The sequence below is a fragment of the Botrytis porri genome (assembly GCF_014898465.1).
Source record: "Botrytis porri strain MUCL 3234 chromosome Unknown BPOR_007, whole genome shotgun sequence".
In the NCBI taxonomy this organism is placed as follows: domain Eukaryota; kingdom Fungi; phylum Ascomycota; class Leotiomycetes; order Helotiales; family Sclerotiniaceae; genus Botrytis; species Botrytis porri.
Window position 1 is genome coordinate 1,418,197 of NW_024066081.1, and position 19,338 is coordinate 1,437,534.

General features: G+C 41.0%; 5 protein-coding genes across 5 annotated transcripts; 1 reads left to right on the forward strand and 4 right to left on the reverse strand.

The window, feature by feature from the left end:
* Nucleotides 1-3,175: 3,175 nt before the first annotated feature.
* EAF01_005750 (uncharacterized protein) lies at nucleotides 3,176-3,632 on the reverse strand (the record flags this gene model as incomplete). The annotated part of the gene is made up of 2 exons (XM_038914004.1): nucleotides 3,176-3,424; nucleotides 3,486-3,632. 2 exons carry the CDS (start codon nucleotides 3,630-3,632, stop codon nucleotides 3,176-3,178), a joined length of 396 nt encoding a protein of 131 aa, XP_038770453.1.
* A 1,188-nt stretch (nucleotides 3,633-4,820) lies between these two features.
* Nucleotides 4,821-7,299, reverse strand: EAF01_005751 (uncharacterized protein). Its single transcript, XM_038914005.1, has 4 exons — nucleotides 6,993-7,299; nucleotides 6,804-6,932; nucleotides 5,663-6,754; nucleotides 4,821-5,609 (listed from the first exon to the last, which is right to left on the reverse strand). The coding sequence occupies exons 1-4, from the start codon at nucleotides 7,029-7,031 to the stop codon at nucleotides 5,529-5,531; spliced, it is 1,341 nt and encodes a 446-aa protein (XP_038770454.1). The 5' UTR covers nucleotides 7,032-7,299; the 3' UTR covers nucleotides 4,821-5,528.
* Nucleotides 7,300-8,234: 935 nt separating this feature from the next.
* Nucleotides 8,235-10,884, forward strand: EAF01_005752 (uncharacterized protein). The gene is made up of 2 exons (XM_038914006.1): nucleotides 8,235-9,013; nucleotides 9,065-10,884. Exons 1-2 carry the CDS (start codon nucleotides 8,614-8,616, stop codon nucleotides 10,384-10,386), a joined length of 1,722 nt encoding a protein of 573 aa, XP_038770455.1. The 5' UTR covers nucleotides 8,235-8,613; the 3' UTR covers nucleotides 10,387-10,884.
* A 1,182-nt stretch (nucleotides 10,885-12,066) lies between these two features.
* Nucleotides 12,067-13,077, reverse strand: EAF01_005753 (uncharacterized protein; the record flags this gene model as incomplete). Its single annotated transcript, XM_038914007.1, has 1 exon — nucleotides 12,067-13,077. The coding sequence occupies one exon, from the start codon at nucleotides 13,075-13,077 to the stop codon at nucleotides 12,067-12,069; it is 1,011 nt and encodes a 336-aa protein (XP_038770456.1).
* A 3,248-nt stretch (nucleotides 13,078-16,325) lies between these two features.
* Nucleotides 16,326-17,147, reverse strand: EAF01_005754 (uncharacterized protein; the record flags this gene model as incomplete). Its single annotated transcript, XM_038914008.1, has 2 exons — nucleotides 16,326-16,441; nucleotides 16,496-17,147. The coding sequence occupies 2 exons, from the start codon at nucleotides 17,145-17,147 to the stop codon at nucleotides 16,326-16,328; spliced, it is 768 nt and encodes a 255-aa protein (XP_038770457.1).
* Nucleotides 17,148-19,338: the final 2,191 nt, after the last annotated feature.

A 19,338-nucleotide genomic window follows, 5' to 3' on the forward strand; every position in this document is an offset into this window, starting at 1 on the left:
TCCGTTCAAGTCATCGTCCTCCCCTTCCCTATCAAGTTCCAAACGTACTTCTGGTTTGAGTCCTTTACGGTAATGACTCATGATGGCGACCTTGTCCCATTTAGTTGTCCCCGCATATCTTCGAAATTCCGTAGCATACTTCAATGCTGATCCTGTCTGCTTGAGGCTGAAGATCTTATCTTCCGCTACCTCTAGCTCATTGGAGTTCCCGAAGATTCTACGAATCTCTGTCTTAAATCCTTCAAAACTATTGAAGATTGTTCGAGTGGGTTGCATGCGATCCTGGTCGTCATGCTCGAAATAGTCTCGTAAATATGGTTGAATCCACTTGCTTGCTTCTCCTCTGAGATATGATACAGCCCATACACTCTTGGATTCCTTTTCGGTGAACTTGTCTTCGTTGAATCTGAAGTAGATTTCAAGTTGTAAGAGGAAGGTGTCGAGTTCCTGTCGACTTCCTTGGTATTTGTCTGGTAAGGCAATCTTGAGTGTTTCGTTGATGGTAATTTCCTTGGGAGCGTCGGTCATCTCGACATCGTCGGTGTCGGGTGCTTGTGCCTGACTGCTCGCGGATGCACTGGTGGGTGTCATATCGTCGGTTGGTATTGAATTGGTACTTGAAGCAGAAATGGTGCTCAAAGTGTTACGGGAGCTGCCTCTAGGGTCACGTGGAAGTGTCTAGAGATCTCTCGAGGTGGTTTAGACTAGACTTCAAGTAGGAATTCAATAAGGTTGTAACTGGTTGCAATTCTCGTAACTATAGTAATGAAACTAATGATTGTTCTTGAGCACGAAGCTCTACATTGTAATGAAACCCATTCCCTTATATAGACCTTCGTTCTCTGTGCTCAGTCGGATCACAAATGATCCCTCTGATCCGATCAACTGGATCACTAATGATCCCTCTGATCCGGTTACCTAAGCGTCGGGGTCACGTGACGTCTATTGTGGCAGACCATCGTAACAATTCGCTGCAATAACTCCTTCCATATTGAATGATTGTGTTGAGAACCAATTGTAAGCATGAGTATCGAGATAAATATGAAAATCGAATTATCATCTCAGCGGATTATGTAAAAGGCCATGTAATAACAAAGGAGAAACGAGTGAATGAATGAATGCCATATAGACCTAGATTTAAAACTTTAATTCGAGCTTTAATCTACCCTTTAAGTTAGATACTCTATTTTCAAGCCACCCCTATTTTGAACCACTCTTTATCACTAAAAATCTCAAAAAATGAAATTTTTAACTTTCTTATTTATAAATAGAATTTATTGAAAATTTATATATATATAATTCAGATCGTTTTGAATCTAATCTGAAATTTTTAGATTTTTAGGATTTTTTTATATTAAAATCTAAAACTTCAAAATATCGATTTTTAAATTTATATAGGAATCACATATAAATTTAAAACTTTTATAAAATCTTTAATAACTTTTTAATAAAAATTATTAAAAATAAATTATAAAATTTTATTATAAATTTATAACATATTTATTTTGAAGGATTTAGAAAAAAAAAGAAAATTTCCTATAAATAGATATTTAAAAGAATGTTACAACGGATTAGTAACAGGCTGTAGAATCACTGACTTATAGGCTATAATGGTATTATAGGCCTCAGTGATTCAGCTGCAGTATACCGGGGGACACTAGGCACCCAAGGAAAGCCTCAGGCATGTATATAGTATTAGTTATAGAATACACTGAATCATAGGACATGGTTCCTAGGACAGTAGGGTCCTAAGAAGAATAAGCAATACAGGACACAGTAAGCAAGAGAGGTCTTGCTAGGATTAGTAAGCTCCCAAGGGATTAGCCCTAGGACAGGAAATAAGACAGGACGACAAGACTCACGGGACTAGTATCACGTGATGGACCATCCCATCAGTCCCACCGATTATTATCAATGGGATCAGTGGGATCCCACTACGCCCACTACTCTCAGTGAGTGGGATCGATGGGATCGCAGAGTGCAAAGGTCTATATAAGGGAAAGGGTTTCCTTACATGTAGAGCTTCGTGCTCAAGAACAATCATTAGTTTCATTACTATAGTTACGAGAATTGCAACCAGTTACAACCTTATTGAATTCCTACTTGAAGTCTAGTCTAAACCACCTCGAGAGATCTCTAGACACTTCCACGTGACCCTAGAGGCAGCTCCCGTAACAAAGAATACCCTCAAAATTACAGGGGTTATTTATACTATTTTAAACTCACTATATACTATATCTCTATATCTATTAATTTTTTAAAAAAAAAAATTTAAAATTTCTATATAGATTTAAGCTCAAAACTTTCAAAAAGATATATAGTTTTCTTTTAATAATTATTATTAAAAAGTTATTAAAGATTTTATAAAAGTTCTAAATTTATATATAATTCTTATATAAATTAAAAAATCGATATTTTAAAACTTTAAATTTTAATATAAAAAAATCCTAAAAATCTAAATTTTTTAAATTAGATTCAAAACGATTTGAATTATATATATACAAATTTTTAATAAATTCTATTTATAAATAAGAAAATTAAAAATTTCATTTTTTGAGATTTTTAATAATAAAGAATAGCTCAAAATAGAGGTAGCCTAAAAATAGAGTATTTGATTTAATCTCGAGACCATATAAGCAAGGTCGAAGATTTAGAAAAGGAAGATAGAAATGAAATGAGTATCGACATTCAACAACCAGCCTAAGAAAATAAAGAAAAGATTGGAGTCGATGTTCGAAAAGAATGAATGGATGCGTTTAATGGACCGCCGTCAAAACTATGCGAGGATAATAGAACTAGAAAATATAGAAATAGAAGTTGTTGTAAAAGGATGTTACCGAGTCTTCGTTGCAGTGGAATTGTGATGTGGTGGAAGAAAACTGGTGTATTCAAAAATAAATCGAAGAGGAAAATAGCTGCAAAGAAATCGCGCAGGGAAAAAAAACCATCCGGTTGAGATGGAACAATGGAAAGAGAACGAGGTAAGTTGTCGGTATTGGGGTTGATCGGTTGATTGAATCTGCCTGGACAGCCATTAACAAGATGGCCTGTGTAAGTCAAAGTCGGCGAATGTGAGCTCAGATGCAGATCATATTAAAAAGATGACTGTGGGCTGAAGTGAATATACCAGATATCGAAAAGTCAAATATCGAATATGTTGATAAAAACCCGCTTCCTATCTCTCATCCCTGCCGTTAACACGCCTACCATCTTTCAAAACAACCCAGCCGAGGTCAGGAATCTGCTCTATCTTTCTATAAAAGAGATTTAATCTATTGACGTGGGTTCCCAGCCTCCAAAATCCGTCGACCCTTTGTCTACCGCATCCGAGATCTCTCCCTGGGTTCTTTAGGTGAACATCGTTGAAGGGGTTTCTCTCCGGGGCTTCGCATGTTATTACGTTGGGTTTATTCCAATGGTCGCACTATATAAAGAATGTTAAACAGATTTCATTGAGCAGGAAAGAAGGAAAAGAGAAGACGAACACTGAACATCGCAAGGGGAAATGGTAATGGCATTTGGCATTGCCATTGTCCTCCTGCTTGCTCCGCAGTTGGATTTGACTCAAGATTGGAGGACTGACCACCTTCACTTCCTCTATTTCCACTAGTATTTCCGGAAGTTAGATTCATAATGTACAGTATATTCATCAATTCTCGTAGGGAGCAAAGAATATCGAAGCTTATCGAAACTCGTTGAATTTTCGTGAGATTTGCAAATGCATAGGACTATCGAAAAGAAACTGTGATTCTTGATGATGTACTGTGCAAAGTTTGATCGTAGCTATCTTGATACTCTGAAAAAGACTCTACGAAACGAAGGGGGTATCGAGACTATTTATGTCTTTCTGATCGCTCAAGAGCTCTCAAAATATATATGAATGAGTGTGAAATGGAGTATTTGTATGAGTGAGAAATCATTTTTGGATGACTATGACGTGGATCGCACAAGGAAAACGTGGAAAACATGAAACAAGGAGATAAATAAAGAAGTAATCATTTTCAAAAATCCCAAATACATACGAATGAGTATGAAATACGGCATTTGTATGAGTAGCAACTCATTCAAGGGATTGAGGACTTAAGTTGCAAAGAGAAAATGTGGAAAACATGGGATAGGGAGGTATATAAAGAGTTCATCGCTTTTAAACCTTTCAAAATACATACGAATGAGTGTGAAACACAGCATTTGTATGATTGAGAAGTCACTTGGGGAATTCATAACTTGGGTTGCATGAGCAAACCGTTAAAAACATGGGACAAGGAGATATATGAAGACCTTCGAATGATTCCGAGTGCATATAGCTGTCATTGAAGATTCTCGATGACGGGTTTTAGCCAAGAAATGTATGAGAAATAGTAGCTTTACCATTTATATATAGTGTATCAAGTTATTATAAATAGGTAGATATATATATAGCAGTGGTTTAATATTCCTAGTGACAAATTTAGTTAAAAGTTCTATAAAAACTAGGACTTTACTGTTCACTAATAGTATCTCGAATGATTCCGAGTATAAATTTATCAGTGATTCCGCATCCTCAATGATGAATTCCGACCCAGGAAAATGTGTAAAAAATATTGGCTTTACAACTTAATGACAAATTTATTCAAAATTCCTATAAGAACGATCGGTTTGCTACTCACATAGCATGTCGAATGATTCAGAATATACACAACAGTCACTCCGTATCGTCAATGACGAGTTCTGGTTGAAGAAATAGATTTTTTATAAAGAAATCTTTTAGCTTTACCACTCATACAGCATCTCCACCCCAATGATTCCGAGTATATCAATCACACAGCAATCATTCTATATCCCCCACAAAAAACCTCTACTCAAAACCCATGCAAGCCCCATGAATTTACAACTCCCATACAACCTCTCGAACAATTCCTCATTCTAACTACATACTAGTCATTTCAAGCCCTCCGCGAAAACTCCTCGAGCCAAAAAGATCACCGGGACAGTGGAGAACTCGTACACTTTGAGCAACTCTTCTACCAAATCATGATGTCTTCTAAGATGATTGCGGCACACGTGCGTGCGTGCTTCTCAGAACCTATCACACATACCAAAATCCCATCATCCCCGAATTACACTATTTGCGATTGAAATCAAAGGTCCAAAGCTCACGCTCTCATCGAATCATAACACTTGCATGTAGAGATCTCTTCATATCACATCCATCACCTAGGCATTAATGAAATGTTATACATGGATGCAGTAAACAATTTCAGCATGATTCCAACAAGCATTGAAGTAGCCTTGACTATCATGCAAAAAGTCATAGAGACAGCTAATAGAATTATCAAAATTTGATCGGGCCAAGATAAGGCGGAAAAAAAAAAGGTAGTATTTATCTCATCAAAAACAAGTCCAACCCCGGACCATAGCACTGGCGCCTGATAATGCAGAATGAATGGCTACACTCCTCCCTACCTCCCAATCTATCTGTCTTATCTTTTCCATTCCAAGGAAGTTTTTACGATTGTGAAAATATCGATGCGAAAATAATCTCAGTAGTCTTAGCTTACATCAGGGAGTCTGACTGCTATATCACCTGATTGGGTAATGTAGCGAACCCAGGGAAGGGATGGGTATTGCAACTATCGAAAATGTTAGACAGAAATTGGACAAATTTTTGAAAATGAGGACTAACCTTTGGCTCAATGATCTTCAGGTACCTGACTTGAATGCCACTTGTCGTGAAATAAGGAATCTCAAATTTTACACTGATTGGTCTCTTTGCCCCTTTACCTCCAACACCGCCCATACTTCCGCCGAATCCTCCAGTCATTCCACCTCCATGTTCATCATCACCCTTCACACTCGGTAATCCTAACTCCGCTCTCATAAGGAATTCTTTACTTCCTCCAAATTGTTTGATTTTCCATACTATCGCCGACTTTTCTGGTGCGTAATGTACGGATCCAATATTTGTACGGAAACGTGGGGAATCGGCATCTTCTGGTACTGGAACTGTAATCTCGACGTTGTTGGCTGTGCTACGACGTTTAAATTGCGCTTTCGCTTTCAACATATATTCGATTCTTGATCCAGAATGCGATTCCACGATACATTCAACCCAGATCAATGGTTTGACTTGAGTATTCAGACGGTATGACATCAATTCGAATTCTCCATCGGGCGGAATAAAGGAGATAGTTCTATCGTTTTCAAATCGTGAAAGACGGACACATTGATGGAACTTCACATCTTCCATCTCGATGGCTTTCCCTCGAGTTGCGCGTCCCGTTGTTTCAAACATTACTTTATCGTTCAGACCTAATCGCAATTCTGGCATACCAGACAGGTAACACTTCATCTTTATGGCGCCTAAAATCTCGGACCTCAACACGTTTCCATTCGACGATACCAGTAAATTGAGAGATTCAACCACATCAAGGAAAACTTCGTTCTTCCTGTACCGAATTCCTTCCGATCTCCATGATACTGCGTTCGTGACCGCTATAGGTGGACGGGCTTGAATCTCTAATTTGTGTGATTCTTGTGTAATATATTCTTGAAGGATTTTCGATTCGGTAGTTTGTGGATATCCAAAGTCCATCATTTCGTCCAAGAGTTCATAAATAATGACGAAGTTATCTCGAATGGATTCTTCTTCAAGCTCTTTGAAATATTCGGTGAAGACTTCGACTATTTTGTGTAGGAAAAGGAGGATTTCGGCGGCATTTGTATTACGTTTGGTGAGGGCTAGGAGGTAGAGATTGTTATGGCGGATATATAGATACTTGGTACAAGTTAAAAAGTGCGATCGCAAATAGGAGTGGGTGATATACATTTATTCCTTCGTCTGAGAAACATGGTGGAACGGCGGAACTCTCTTCTTCTGCTTCGCTCAACAGTATTGGAAACTTTTCAACAGCGGACATCGGAATATCTCCTCTATAATTTCGAGCAAGAAGGGTCTGTGGTATTGCGTCAACATGATTCCAAAGTAAAGGCACTATAGAAAGTATTGTTTATACCTTGCCCTTCAAATCGAGGAAGAAGACAGCAGATGCCATATTTGCCAGATAATCAAAGAAAGAAAGGAGACGATGGTATTGAAGGATGGAGAGTATGTGCCAAGTTGGCTTGTGTTATATCTTGAAAGAATTTGCTGTCATTCGTGAAATTAATATGAACTCCTCTTGATCTTTTGAATTGGAATTGATGAATTAGTTGCCATTAGTTGCCTTGTAGGTGTTGTTCATTTGAATAATAGTAAGTAATAATAGCCCCACGTTCAAGCTTCCCCCTTCGGATTGATAGATCTCCAGGTCCCAAGCTAGTGAGTCTCGGCGGTCAACATCGATTTCCCTTAGTAAAGACGAGACTAAACTTAAAATGGACTAGCCTGAAAGTGGCAGAATCTTCAAAGGTTAAATATCTTTCAGTTGAAAGAAAAACTTCTTCTTTTTTCTTCAACGCGCCCTTTTAGACAGTGCAACTCAATCACATAAATATAACTTGTGTCAACATTCTGTTGATACTCATCTTGTTTCCCATTGATGTAGTTAGCGATTTCGCGGCGCGGAGACCAATACCAACGGTACCATAAGAGCTGGCCGGGCATTGTCTTTTGGGACAACAGGTTGCCTGGGCGGCGTCAGAGGGACCAAACATATGAAGTTAAGGAGGATTGCTTATTTGGTGGCAATGTACATATACAATCCAAGATGGCAAAGCCATGCCAGCGACATCAACCTCGTGCAATCGGCTTTCCATATGTGAGACCTGCTCTTGAGTGAAGTTATTGATGATAGTTGGCTGAGCGTATCTCGTACAATGGCAGTATGAGATGGATGACTTGTGGAATGCGGGAAGAATACTTCGTACATTCCTTTCCTCTCATGATGAACTCATGAAACCAATGGTGACATGGTTCCATACAAAACATCTTCAATACCAATGCCACGCCGCTGATGTATTTGCTATATTATACATCTCCAAGACCATCCATCCATCCATCCATCCATCGTTTGACCAGAATTTTCCCAAAGCATCGACAATTTCAATCCTTAATTAAGGTTATAGGAACACACTTCCAATTAATTCCGACACCCACCATGAATTCGCCTTTACCGAACCAGCCAAAAGCACTCAAGATGGTCACATGTGAATGCTTTTTCTACGATTATCTACATCGTCCCCGAACTTCACACGATTGTTTTGCGCCATGTAAAATCTGGGATCGTATACAACTAAACAGAAAGGGGAGAAGAGAGAAAGAGAAAGAGAAAGAGAAAGAGAAAGAGAAAGAGAAAGAGAAAGAGAAAGAGAAAGAGAAAGAGAAAGAGAAAGAAAAGAGAATATACCATTCAACTGGATTGGAAGTTTTGTTATCATCCGAGTCTGAGGAAATCATTCTGTTTTATTTCATTTGTTTCTATCAAAGTACTCTCTTACAACATTGGAAGATCATCGTATCACAAGCAAAAAATTCCCAGAATATTCACCACTTCGACGAGTACAAACCCCTTGGAACCTCGACAAATTTCGTTCTTTTTTCAGCGGTACACATACGCCAAGTATTAATCATCTAGTCTCATCACTTACAATCAATTTCCAACAATTTTCATACAGCCGTCGGCGTTTGATATCGAAATGGAACACGATCACATGTTAAGGGAATGCCCCCCATCCTACGCATCTCACGACCCTCAATCCATAAGTTTGCCCTCTGTACCCCCAGCAGACCCCCCACCGGTTCATCATGAGCGAGTCTTGCCCCCTCTACCTCCAATGTCTACAGAATCAAAATATCGGCAAGATTCAGTCGCAGAAGCTCCATTGACATGGCCGTCTTCAAATCCTCTAACAGCATATTATCAACCGGGCCCCTCACAACTCTCTCCTAAAACAACGACTAGAAGGAGTACAGATTCGCCGAACGGTATGGACTTAGATTTATCAGATAACAGAGCAAGGAGGGGTGGAAGTGTATTATCCATAGATGATCCTGATGTGCGACTTGCTGCCGAGGCATTGGGAGATCTTCGCGCCGGTATGTTCTACAAAGAATTTTCGAGAGAATTCTTTGCTAATTTTGTTGTAGACTTCATACAGTCTTCCCCCCGTCAGCGTACTGCTCCCTCTTCAAATTCACCTCGATTTCGACAAGGTGGTTCTACACAACCAGAACCCCTCCTCTCACTCCTTACCACATCCCACCCCCTCATTGGTAATGCGATAGGTGGGTCACTATCCGCATACTCGGCTTCCAAAAACTATAGTCCACGTTTCAAGTCTAGTGCAGAATACGTGGAAAGAAGGATTACTCCGGTTGTCAATACAATTAATTCTGTCAACCGTATTACTGGAGTTGAAGGGGGTGTACGTTGGTTCCTTGGTGGTCGCCGGCCGAGCCATCATGGACCATCCGACACCGAATCCGATTCCCCTTCTCATAAGCGACGGAAAGTCAATACTTCTTCTCCGGCCGACCTCGAAGGTCAGCCCATGCAGTTTGAAGTACAATTTGATCAGCAGCGCCGCCGTCGGCCTAGCCAAGCTTCTACCACAGATAGCCTTCCTGCATATGATGATCAACGTAGTCCTAGCTACGAAGCTTCACAGCAAGCACTAGTACCATCCAATCGAAGATCTGAAGAATCTGTATCACCTGGCAGCTCATGGCAATCTCGACTCGTTCTGTCGACCTCGGGACTTAGTGTCGCAATGTCGGAAGAGTCGCTCCGAAGTCTAAAATACTGCCTCAGTTGGATTCGGTGGGCAAATGAACACATAGGGAAACTCATTGTGGCATTAAAGGCAGTCTTAGAACAATACGACAATTCTGGTACCATTGCTGACACCCCCTATTCCGAAAAAGGAGATGACAATAATCAACGTCAAATAGTGCTTCACACAGATGATCAGCGCTCAGCCCTGACTGCAAAGATTGCGCAGTTGAACAAGGACGTCTTAAAGACTTTGAAAGAGGTAGTAGATATTGTCTCTAAATATGCTGGTGGTGCTCTTCCCGAAAACGCTAGAGATCTCGTACGTAAGCACTTGACATCTTTACCTCGACGATTTCAAATTGCAAATTCTGTTTCAAATGGTGAAAGCAGAAGTCATCGGGATGGAGATAGTGATGCCAAGGAGGGTGCACAAAGAGTCATGGTATTGGCAAAAGAGGGTTTGGACATGATGACTCAAGTATCAGGAGTTTTGGATGGGACGATTGTCAGTGCAGAAGAATGGTGCGAAAAATTAGGGAGAAAGAAAAGGGAAGAAAGGGAGACAAATACTCCACAGAATGAAAAATTGATGAATGGTGGGAGAAACGGAAGGGAAGAGGTTTTGCCGGTTGTTGGCGGTGATGTCAAGATGGGGTATACAGGGTACGGTGAGGAGAAGCCTACCCTTGTTTGAGTTTGGGAATTTGGTATTATCACTCTTTTGGTCTGGACATTCTTTGAGTATGCGCATATGGTTATGAATGGTGGAGTATTTAGGGTACGGAATTGGAAAGATCTGAAGCTTGGCGTATTGGAATCCGACGGTACAAAGGGCGTCAGGTTGTGGGAGAGGAGAATTGGGAAATAAGTGAGGATTATATGTCTACGTATACGGTTCACAGAAGGAGTTGATACTCGTGACAGAGATTGATAGCGCAGAAGGATTTGTGGAACTTGCTTGTTTGCACTCGGAATGAGCGATATCTATCGATATAAAAGAATAAATATATTCTAGATTTCCGATGCAATGTTGGCTTGAGCCTCTTACTGCGTGTATGAATATGATGTGTTTGAGCGGGCTGATGGAACCGTCTATTAGCCTAGGCACGTTCGATTCCGTAAGAATGTCTTTGTTCCTGCATCTTCTGATATCATTCTTATTCTTCAACTTTGTCCCCATCTCAAGTGGAACGGAAACGGAAATGAAGAAGAACAAAGTGAAGGAATATCTATACCTCATTCATCACTCTACTTGGATACTCCAATGCTCCGATGCTCTTATTCCTATCCCTATTCCTATTCCTATCCCTGTTCTCATCTCTATTCCCATTCCCATTCTGTCGCTGTCATTGTCTCGCAAGATGTAGTGCAGATGTGAAATTCGTGGGATCGGAATTGAGATGCAAATATAAATCTAGAGTTGATTGTAGAGGTGGACGAGTGTTTTATGGGTTTGTGGGGTTCAGATGTGTGTCTGTGTTTGTATCTGGAGGGGTCATGAATTTAAGGGTGTGAAAGAGGGATGGGGATACGTAAGTGATTGATACTGGTACTGGAGTTGTTGTATTCCTACTTTTTTTCTCTATTCCTTTTGGTTTTTATAATAAAGATATACAAATATCTATAAGAGATCTTTGATATATACAATTGACGAAGAGTAGGATCAAAAAACATTTAGGGTTTTTATATCGAATTTGTTGACTTTTTTTATTATGAGTCTATGAGTCTAGATATCTTTCTATGCATCTATCTATCTACCTATCTTCCTAGACTAGATGAGACTAAGCAGATTGTAGATGCTAAAACTTCCTATGTTATTATTATATTATGTGTTGGTTAGCTACTTGATTGTTCAACTAACTATATCCAGATATGTGAAAATCCTTCCTTTCTTCTTACATCTTAAATAATTCCGCAAATGAGAAGTCGATTGAGATCTGAGAATGTGTGAATTGTGGTATTGGGTTACAGGCGTACCAAGTCAGTTTTGAGGGAATGCATAGAAAGCTTTCATTGTCATATGGGTGGTATTGGGGTATTGAAGGTTGAAAGGTTGAGAAGTTGAGACGAGTGTATATAGAGTGGAGGATCTTGAATGAACGAGAGAATGGGGATAAGTGTGGGTTTAGTTGATGGGGTGAGAATGGGGGATGGGTGATGGATGGATGGAGATGATAAGATATGAGAAATATATTGAATGTTTGGAGGATGTATAGATGTAGATACTTTCAAGGGGATTGTAATATACACCTACCTACCCACCTACCTCCTTCAACATATTTCACAATCCCCAACCCAATCTCAAATCACCCCAAGCTCAACCCTCATTAAAACCTAAATCTAAATCCAAATCCAACCCCTACCTTCACAACCCTCACGAACTCTGCAAAAGCGGTCTCGTCACTTTCGCTTCTCGAGGCCTCGATACAGAGCTCACAGAGTTCACAGAGTTCACAGAATTCCTCGACCCAGGATTAATCTGTAGAGATAATGGTAAGATGTGAGGTGTTAAGCGAGTCTGAGATGTGACGTCTCGAGATTCTTTTGTGTGGGAGTTGGGTTGGGTGGGATTGGATAGTGAGGAGTGGTTTACTGGTAATTTGTCGGGGGAGGTAGTGATTGTGGGATTTAGGGAATTCGGGGTTGGTGCTCGATGGTTTGGGGGCTCTTGGAGAGGGGGAGGGGGAACGGGAGTTCTTTGGTTGCTGATTGGAGTTTGGTGGGGAGATGTAGCGCGTGGTTTGATCGGATTATGGGAATCTAGATCATTTGGTTGATTCTGGGGTTTGGGTTTGAAAGGATGGACTGGTGCGTTCGAGAGACGCTCAAAAGATGGGAGTACAGGCCGCGAATGAGCTATCCGAGAATCTCGATCATGACTCCCAAAATCCCTCAATTCGCTCCCCTCCCCGGCAGCTTGCGATTCTTGTCTCACAACCTCTCGATCATTTCTTAGACCATGCTTTACAACCTCCTCTCCCTCACCTCGAGATTTCTCCCTCTCCCTCCCCCGCAATCCTCCTATATACACCCTATCAACACCCCGCACCCCCGTCTCCACTTCATCGACTCCAACTCCCAGCTCCCCGAAATTATCTCTAAGAAAAAGTATGAAACGTGATAAACACCATATAAGAATAATAACAGCAATAGTTATATAGGTGCCCGCGATGAAGGATGAAGGGATGACGCGTTTGTCGACGACGGAATAGATGAGGATTACGGTGCCGGTGATGAGGAAGATGGTGAAGAGTGCGAAGGGGAGGAGACGGGTGTTGAAGGCGACGAGGATGGAGTAGCGGGGAAGATGGATGGGAGGTGGGGCTGTGGGGTTGATTGCAGGAGGACGGGTGGAAGGTGGTGAGGTATGGTTTGGGGAAGTCATCTTGAGAGATGTTTGCAGGTGGGCTGGTGGAGTCGATCAAATGATGATTGGGCTTGTGGCTATTGTTGGTTATTTGATTAGCGCGCAGTCTTTGTGTATATACATGATTGGAGAGCTTATTATTATCAACTTCTCGAGAAAAAGATGTTGGTCGATGGTTCTAGTCTGATCGTTTAAAAAATGTTGTTTTTCTCATGTTTCACGAATAATCAAGACTCGAGGATTGTAGAACCGGGTGGCAAACACGGTTTATTACCATAAGTAGATAATCGTCCTTGATGTCAGAATCAAGAAGATGATTAAGCTTTTATCCAGTACTTAAGGTTATTTTATGGTTACAAGTTGATTGGTTGAAGCACACTGGAATATGGTGCCCCATCACCCAAGTACAGAGCAGATACTGTGTATTGAATATAAGTGGATATGCCGAAAATGTTGGGCTCATTGTGTTCGTTTTAAAACGACAAATGATTATTAGTTTATTAAGGTGTATTCTATTAACCGTGATGGTGGCTAGGGATTCTGACCCACCTAAGAGGACATTCGAGGCAACTTAAATGCGGGCATCCTGGACAACTAATAATTTGAGTTGTCATTCCTGAAGATATGTAATTTCCAGCATTATCTCGTCACCAGCAACAGCTCCAAATGGTGACGTGGAAGTTCCGCGATACTGCAGGTCTCGCAGCAGGTTTTGACTCGTTTCGTTGCAGCCTTGCGGCAGATTTAGATTGTGCCGTTGGGAGCTTTGTGTCGCTTTTTTGTGGCTTCAGAAGCTCCGCACATTCTGTAGTCGGAGGTTAAAGTTTTAATCGATAGACGCACCGAGCGAAAGTTGCAGTATTGACAGCCTCGGATCCTTTCGTCTCGTGCTGTTCCATAGCCACTTGCGATACAGGAGCGTAAGATTTTTCAACCTTTTTGGCCACTTTAGGTTCAAGTATATCTTTCTGACATGATGAACTTTGTAAATTGGCGAGCTTCCGGGTGGAATTTGAGGTACAAGAGGGTTTACTGAACCATTTCCTCCATGTAGAATTGGTTTTATTGGTTAGGATGCCTGAACAGCTAGTGCCGGGACATCTGTTCTTTAGCCTATTACTATAGTCAAGCACCATGACCATCTCTATATGACACCCTGGCTTAATGATCCGCGACCGGGCATCAGTCGTCAGAGCAGATTTCTCTGACCTATTCGCCAGTAGATATGACCTTCGTTCTACCCAGGGCTTCCCTTCTGTATCAGAGAATGACTGATATAAGAATGCCTCCAAGACCTATATTCTCAACGAGAGTTGAGTTCGGTAAGGATATGCATACTTGAAAGTTATTAAAAACATCAATCTGAAGAACTCTTGGAGGTCGGTCAAGTGCATCATGAAAGGTTATGTGATACATCGCAAGCAGAGTTAATATCGAGGGCTTCGACAGCTTCAGCCAGTTGGCTAAATATAAACTGCACAGAATTAATCTTTGATAATTCAAGTAAGAGAAGGGAGACATACCTTAGATTTTGCAGGAACATTTCTGCATATATAATGATGCTATAGTATCTGTGGGGATCAACATCGGATTGTAGCATTGCGTGAAGAATGCCAGAAAGACTTACAAATTTCGTAACGATTGTTTGATCTCCTCGTCGCTCGCTTTGAGTGGATCTTTGTTGATTGCTTGCAATAAAACATTGCTTGCAGGAGGTGTTTCAGTATTACATGCATTTTGTGGGCAGCTGCAAATTAGGGTGATTGACGATTGGACGTTAATCCAAGCGTACTATTTATATGCTCTTTCATATTCTGAACGGTAGCATCCAAAACACCATTATTTTCAGGCTTTGAGTCATTCATCTTAAGTGATTGCAACAATAGAATGAATTCCTCTGCTTTAGGATGTAGTTCTTTATGCTGCTCACTCCCTTCGCTTCGTATAATAGATATTTTGCTCCATATAGGATTGGGCATTCCTTCTAGAGCTGAACTCATCTGAGGGGCAAGAGTATTCATAAATGTTTGTTTCAGTTCGCCTGGAAGAGTGAGGACGACTTCCCTTCAGGTGACAATGAATTAGTATGGGTATTGCTAATAGTGTCGACACTGAGAAAAAAACACTCACAATGTAAACCGATACAAAAGATTGTCGAGCGTAAATGAATGATCCTTGATTTCCCTCTTCACTTTGTGATGCGAATTCTTGAAAGTCCATCACATCTTTTGGGGTATATTTTTCCACCAGCTGGGTGCAGCATTGCTACCTAGATGTGATTCGAATTTCTTCATGATTTTGAGAAAACCCTCCAAAGGCGGTCGAATATTCTCGATTTGTCTGCGTATTTCATATCCATACGAAGGATATATCCCCGATGTAGCGAAGACGTGCAGGTTCTTTGATTTGAGATCAAAATTCTCAAAAAAGACGGCAATTTTGCGATACTCATCAGGGGCCCCATTTCCATCATCAAGGGCTTTTACAACCTTGACAATCAAAGATATTGCCTGCGCAATATCCCCAGCAGACCATCCAAATGACACATGGGTTATTGAAGTGTTGAAGGGCAGCGATTAGGGACCGAACTTCAAGGACAAAAGGTTCGGTCTTATACAAATACCCAACGAGGCTTTTGTCTGCGAAGCCACATGTGATGCTGCAATACTGCGTACTCTGCACATCACCTTGAAATCGAGCATGGCCACCCAGCCAATGATGGGAAATCTCATGTCTATGCATTCTCATTCAAATATTTGAGATTTATCAATTTATTAGTGGCGGCTCATTGTTATATAGGGCTTTCTGGTTATTATTGCAGTGTTTCAAAATGAACCGTGTAGTAGACAGACTCATGCATAATATATTAATTGTAAGCAATTATTAGCTATGCGAGAAACCCGCTAAGTTTGTTAGAAGCACATCTCAATTTTCGGCTCTTTTGACCCAATGGAACGTTTTCAGACGTTGAGTAAGTCCCGAAAGTTCAATTATGACTGCTAAATGAGCTGGAACCGGATGAATGAAGCACTGAAGTGTGTGCGTTAAAGACTTTGGAAAGTGGAAGTCAACGGAAGAGAAAATTGCGGAACATAATGGCGGCGTAACGTATTATCAGAACCGAGAAAGACAAGCCACTCCATCAAGACGGGTATATTCCAGGACAGGAAAGAGAAACAATCGTTTCAAGTATCCGTGAATCTTCAGAGAATCAAGTCGATGTAGCGAGGCATTGAAAAAGTGGGTTTGTTTTACAGAACCAAATTTTAGTAAACAATGGGTCCGTTCGTCCATTCGAGATGACGGAGCGCATCATATGTAGAACCATTCGGATTCTCTGGGTCTAAGTAGATGTTGCTCACGACTCCTCTCTCAGGACGTCCTATTTTGGTTAGAGTTTCGATAATCTTTGTGTGGCCTGGATTTGATAGCTTACTGCCATGTTCTGCATCGTAAACCCTTAACTGCCCTCGCCATGCAAGATGATTGATTAGAGCATTGTATAGAGTGTCATCATCAGTGCAACAGAATGCCACCAATGCCACAATAGTAGCAAGATTGCCAGCGAGTCCTTCCGTCGGTCCGTTCCTACGATTGCGGTAGGCCAGAAGCCCAAGCTGAGCAATCCAAGCTCCGTCTCTCCCAGCAAGATATTGCTCCTCCACAGAAGCAGATACCCTTGAAAGTGTTCTTTCGTATCGAAATGTCAGGGGATACCATCTGTTGTATGGGAAATCTGTAGTTGCTATGTCTATCGTTGTTGCGTCTGCTTCCATCATTTGAAACTGCGTAAATTCATTACACCAAAACAGAGTTGTACTGCTGTAATGTTGAAGCGTTTCGTTATTCGGATAGGTGAAACCTTGCCCGCCGGACCATTGATAATTGGACCCAGCATATTCGATATGTCCATTGTTCCATCTAAACATTCGCCCGGGAGTCTGAGGTAAGAAACCATCTCTATAAACGGGTGGCACCCATCGTCCATTCTCATTTACCCTCGGAGGTCTACCTCCGTTTTCGGGATCTTCATTAACGTAAAGCTCATTCACATTGAAAAGGAAGCTAGTATGATGTTGATGAGCCATTGTATCAACAGTTTGTGTGCCTAGATTATTTGTTATCGCGAGGGTCTTGATTTCGAATTCTAGATCAGGAAATGTCAGAAACTTCATGAAGATAGTAAACTCACATGTGTCTCACAAATCAATACAGAAACTTCTCTTCAAACTTGTACTGAGTGCTGTGAAAGTTTTGACCAAATGATCGATAGATTTTAGTTAGAAGCACGTATCTATTCAGCTTGCAACAGGATGAATGTCGTGAAGAATTGCAAACAAGCACTTAGGATAATTCAAGGATAATTCTAAAGGTTAGCAAGGTCATTATCTGGGTATACGGAGATATGGCATAGTCCTCGTGACGAACATTGATTGGATGTCGGCCGATTTTTTCGCACCATAATCCTGGCTGACGATGCACACTCGATACACCTTTTAGCAGCCCCATGGGATGATAGCGACTATACGTATATTCAAGCATGGTAAAGGATTCCACTTTGAATCATTCCGGTATCGAAAACGACGAGACAACCAAGAGTTGGCACATTACCATCTCCGAAAGTAAACTACAGATCTCCTTTCTCAAACTCGCAAATATTCTGAGAATATCTGTTGAATTCAACGAGCGAAATATAACTATCGATAACTGATCCATTTATTTGCTCCACAGCGTCCACTTAGACAAAAGGAGGGGCACAATATGCCATCCTGGTAGATCGAAACTTGTGTAGGATTCGTTCATTGCCGATATGGTCTTAGTTGCGAACTTGAGGCCTATCACGAACAGAGTGGCTGCTGTAGAACACCATAAATTGAACACCGATGTGTTTCATCTTGGCAAGAAGAGTGTTTTACCACCCATCTCGAGAGTGCTAGATCTGATCAGGAAATCAATGAATAAGTTTGCAAAATACAAAATCCAGGGAAACCGATATTGTTTTGAATGGAGTGTACATCTACTTCTCCTTTGGCAATACGACTCACGAGAGGTAGAGGGTGGTTTGCGAAGTCTGAAACTTGCATGAGCAATTTTTAATGTGTATTGAGGCTCAAAATTCGGGCAGGAAGTGCCGTGAGCTATAAGTTAAGGACTTTCCGCCGAATAATTGCGAACCTCCGGCACGTTTGTGCGATCCCGGACGACACATGATTTATTGATCAGATGTGAGCGGCTGGGTAATTGGTGGGTATGTGTAGCCAGATGGACGAATCATATGTTCTGTAGCCTATTGTTATTTAGCGATGATCCGAAGGTTCAAGGTACATGGCAATGGGACGAAAGTACATGAATACATACCGCAGGAAAAAAGGGGTACGTAGATTTTTATAGATATATTCGAGATCGCTTCGACTATAGTCAACCTTCTTCGTGGTGGGAAGTCCTCAATATATACTTTGAATTCACTGTGAGCCATGCAGTCATGGGTCGACTGCTCCTTTCAAACACTTCACTTGAGCTGGGTGTTCATATTCCTTTTCTCGTTAGCACGGTTGCCTCGTTTTTGATCACCAAATTTGCCTCGTCTGAACGAGCTACAAAACAAACTTCTGGTGGACATGTACCAATTAAGGGCCACTCTTGAGTCCATTTATGCACTTCCAATGCAGTATGGGCCTGCAAGTGATCCGGGTATGCATCTACCGGGAGAATCAGAGCGCGGCTTACCATTGCAAAAGTTACAGAAGCCAAATGATGAACTATGACTTGTCAATTTCCAGTAAGAAATATGAGTATAATCTGGAATTTTAGATCCCTGAAAATTGGAGGGCAAGGTCCATTTAAGCAATATATCTGCCCAGTAGCCAATGGTATGCGCAAGGTTTGACAATGTCAGCCAAGGATCGAGAATGATACCTCGTTGGAATTCCTACTCGGTGTACCTCATTCGCCATCGTTGCACAAAGCATCCAGAACATCTGTGAACCTGGAATATTCCTGAAGTCAGCAAGGAACACAATAATGCTCATCTCGATCTTAAAAAGAAAGACATAAACGTTGTGGGAACGTATATATTGTGTAAGTGGCAGTGCTACACACCAAGGATGATAATCATGGCGCTAAAGTATTGCAAACAATTGTATATGTGTGTCTTCTTGAGGATTGTCGTTTCAATGTTAAGATGCTAAATTTTTAGTATGACTCGCTAATTATTTAGGCCCGGACGCTTGGAACACTAACAGGCTATCTTGGCTCCCCCTAACCTAAAAGTGCCGAAAA

Coding starts and splice junctions, on each gene's coding strand:
- EAF01_005751 (XM_038914005.1), bottom strand. CDS start 7,031: ATGGCATCTGCTGTCTTCTTCCTCGATTTGAAGGGCAAG. Junction 6,933..6,992: donor TCCTCGATTTGAAGGGCAAG/GTATAAACAATA, acceptor GCAATACCACAG/ACCCTTCTTGCTCGAAATTA. Junction 6,755..6,803: donor TCTCAGACGAAGGAATAAAT/GTATATCACCCA, acceptor ACTTGTACCAAG/TATCTATATATCCGCCATAA.
- EAF01_005752 (XM_038914006.1), top strand. CDS start 8,614: ATGGAACACGATCACATGTTAAGGGAATGCCCCCCATCCTACGCATCT. Junction 9,014..9,064: donor ATTGGGAGATCTTCGCGCCG/GTATGTTCTACA, acceptor ATTTTGTTGTAG/ACTTCATACAGTCTTCCCCC.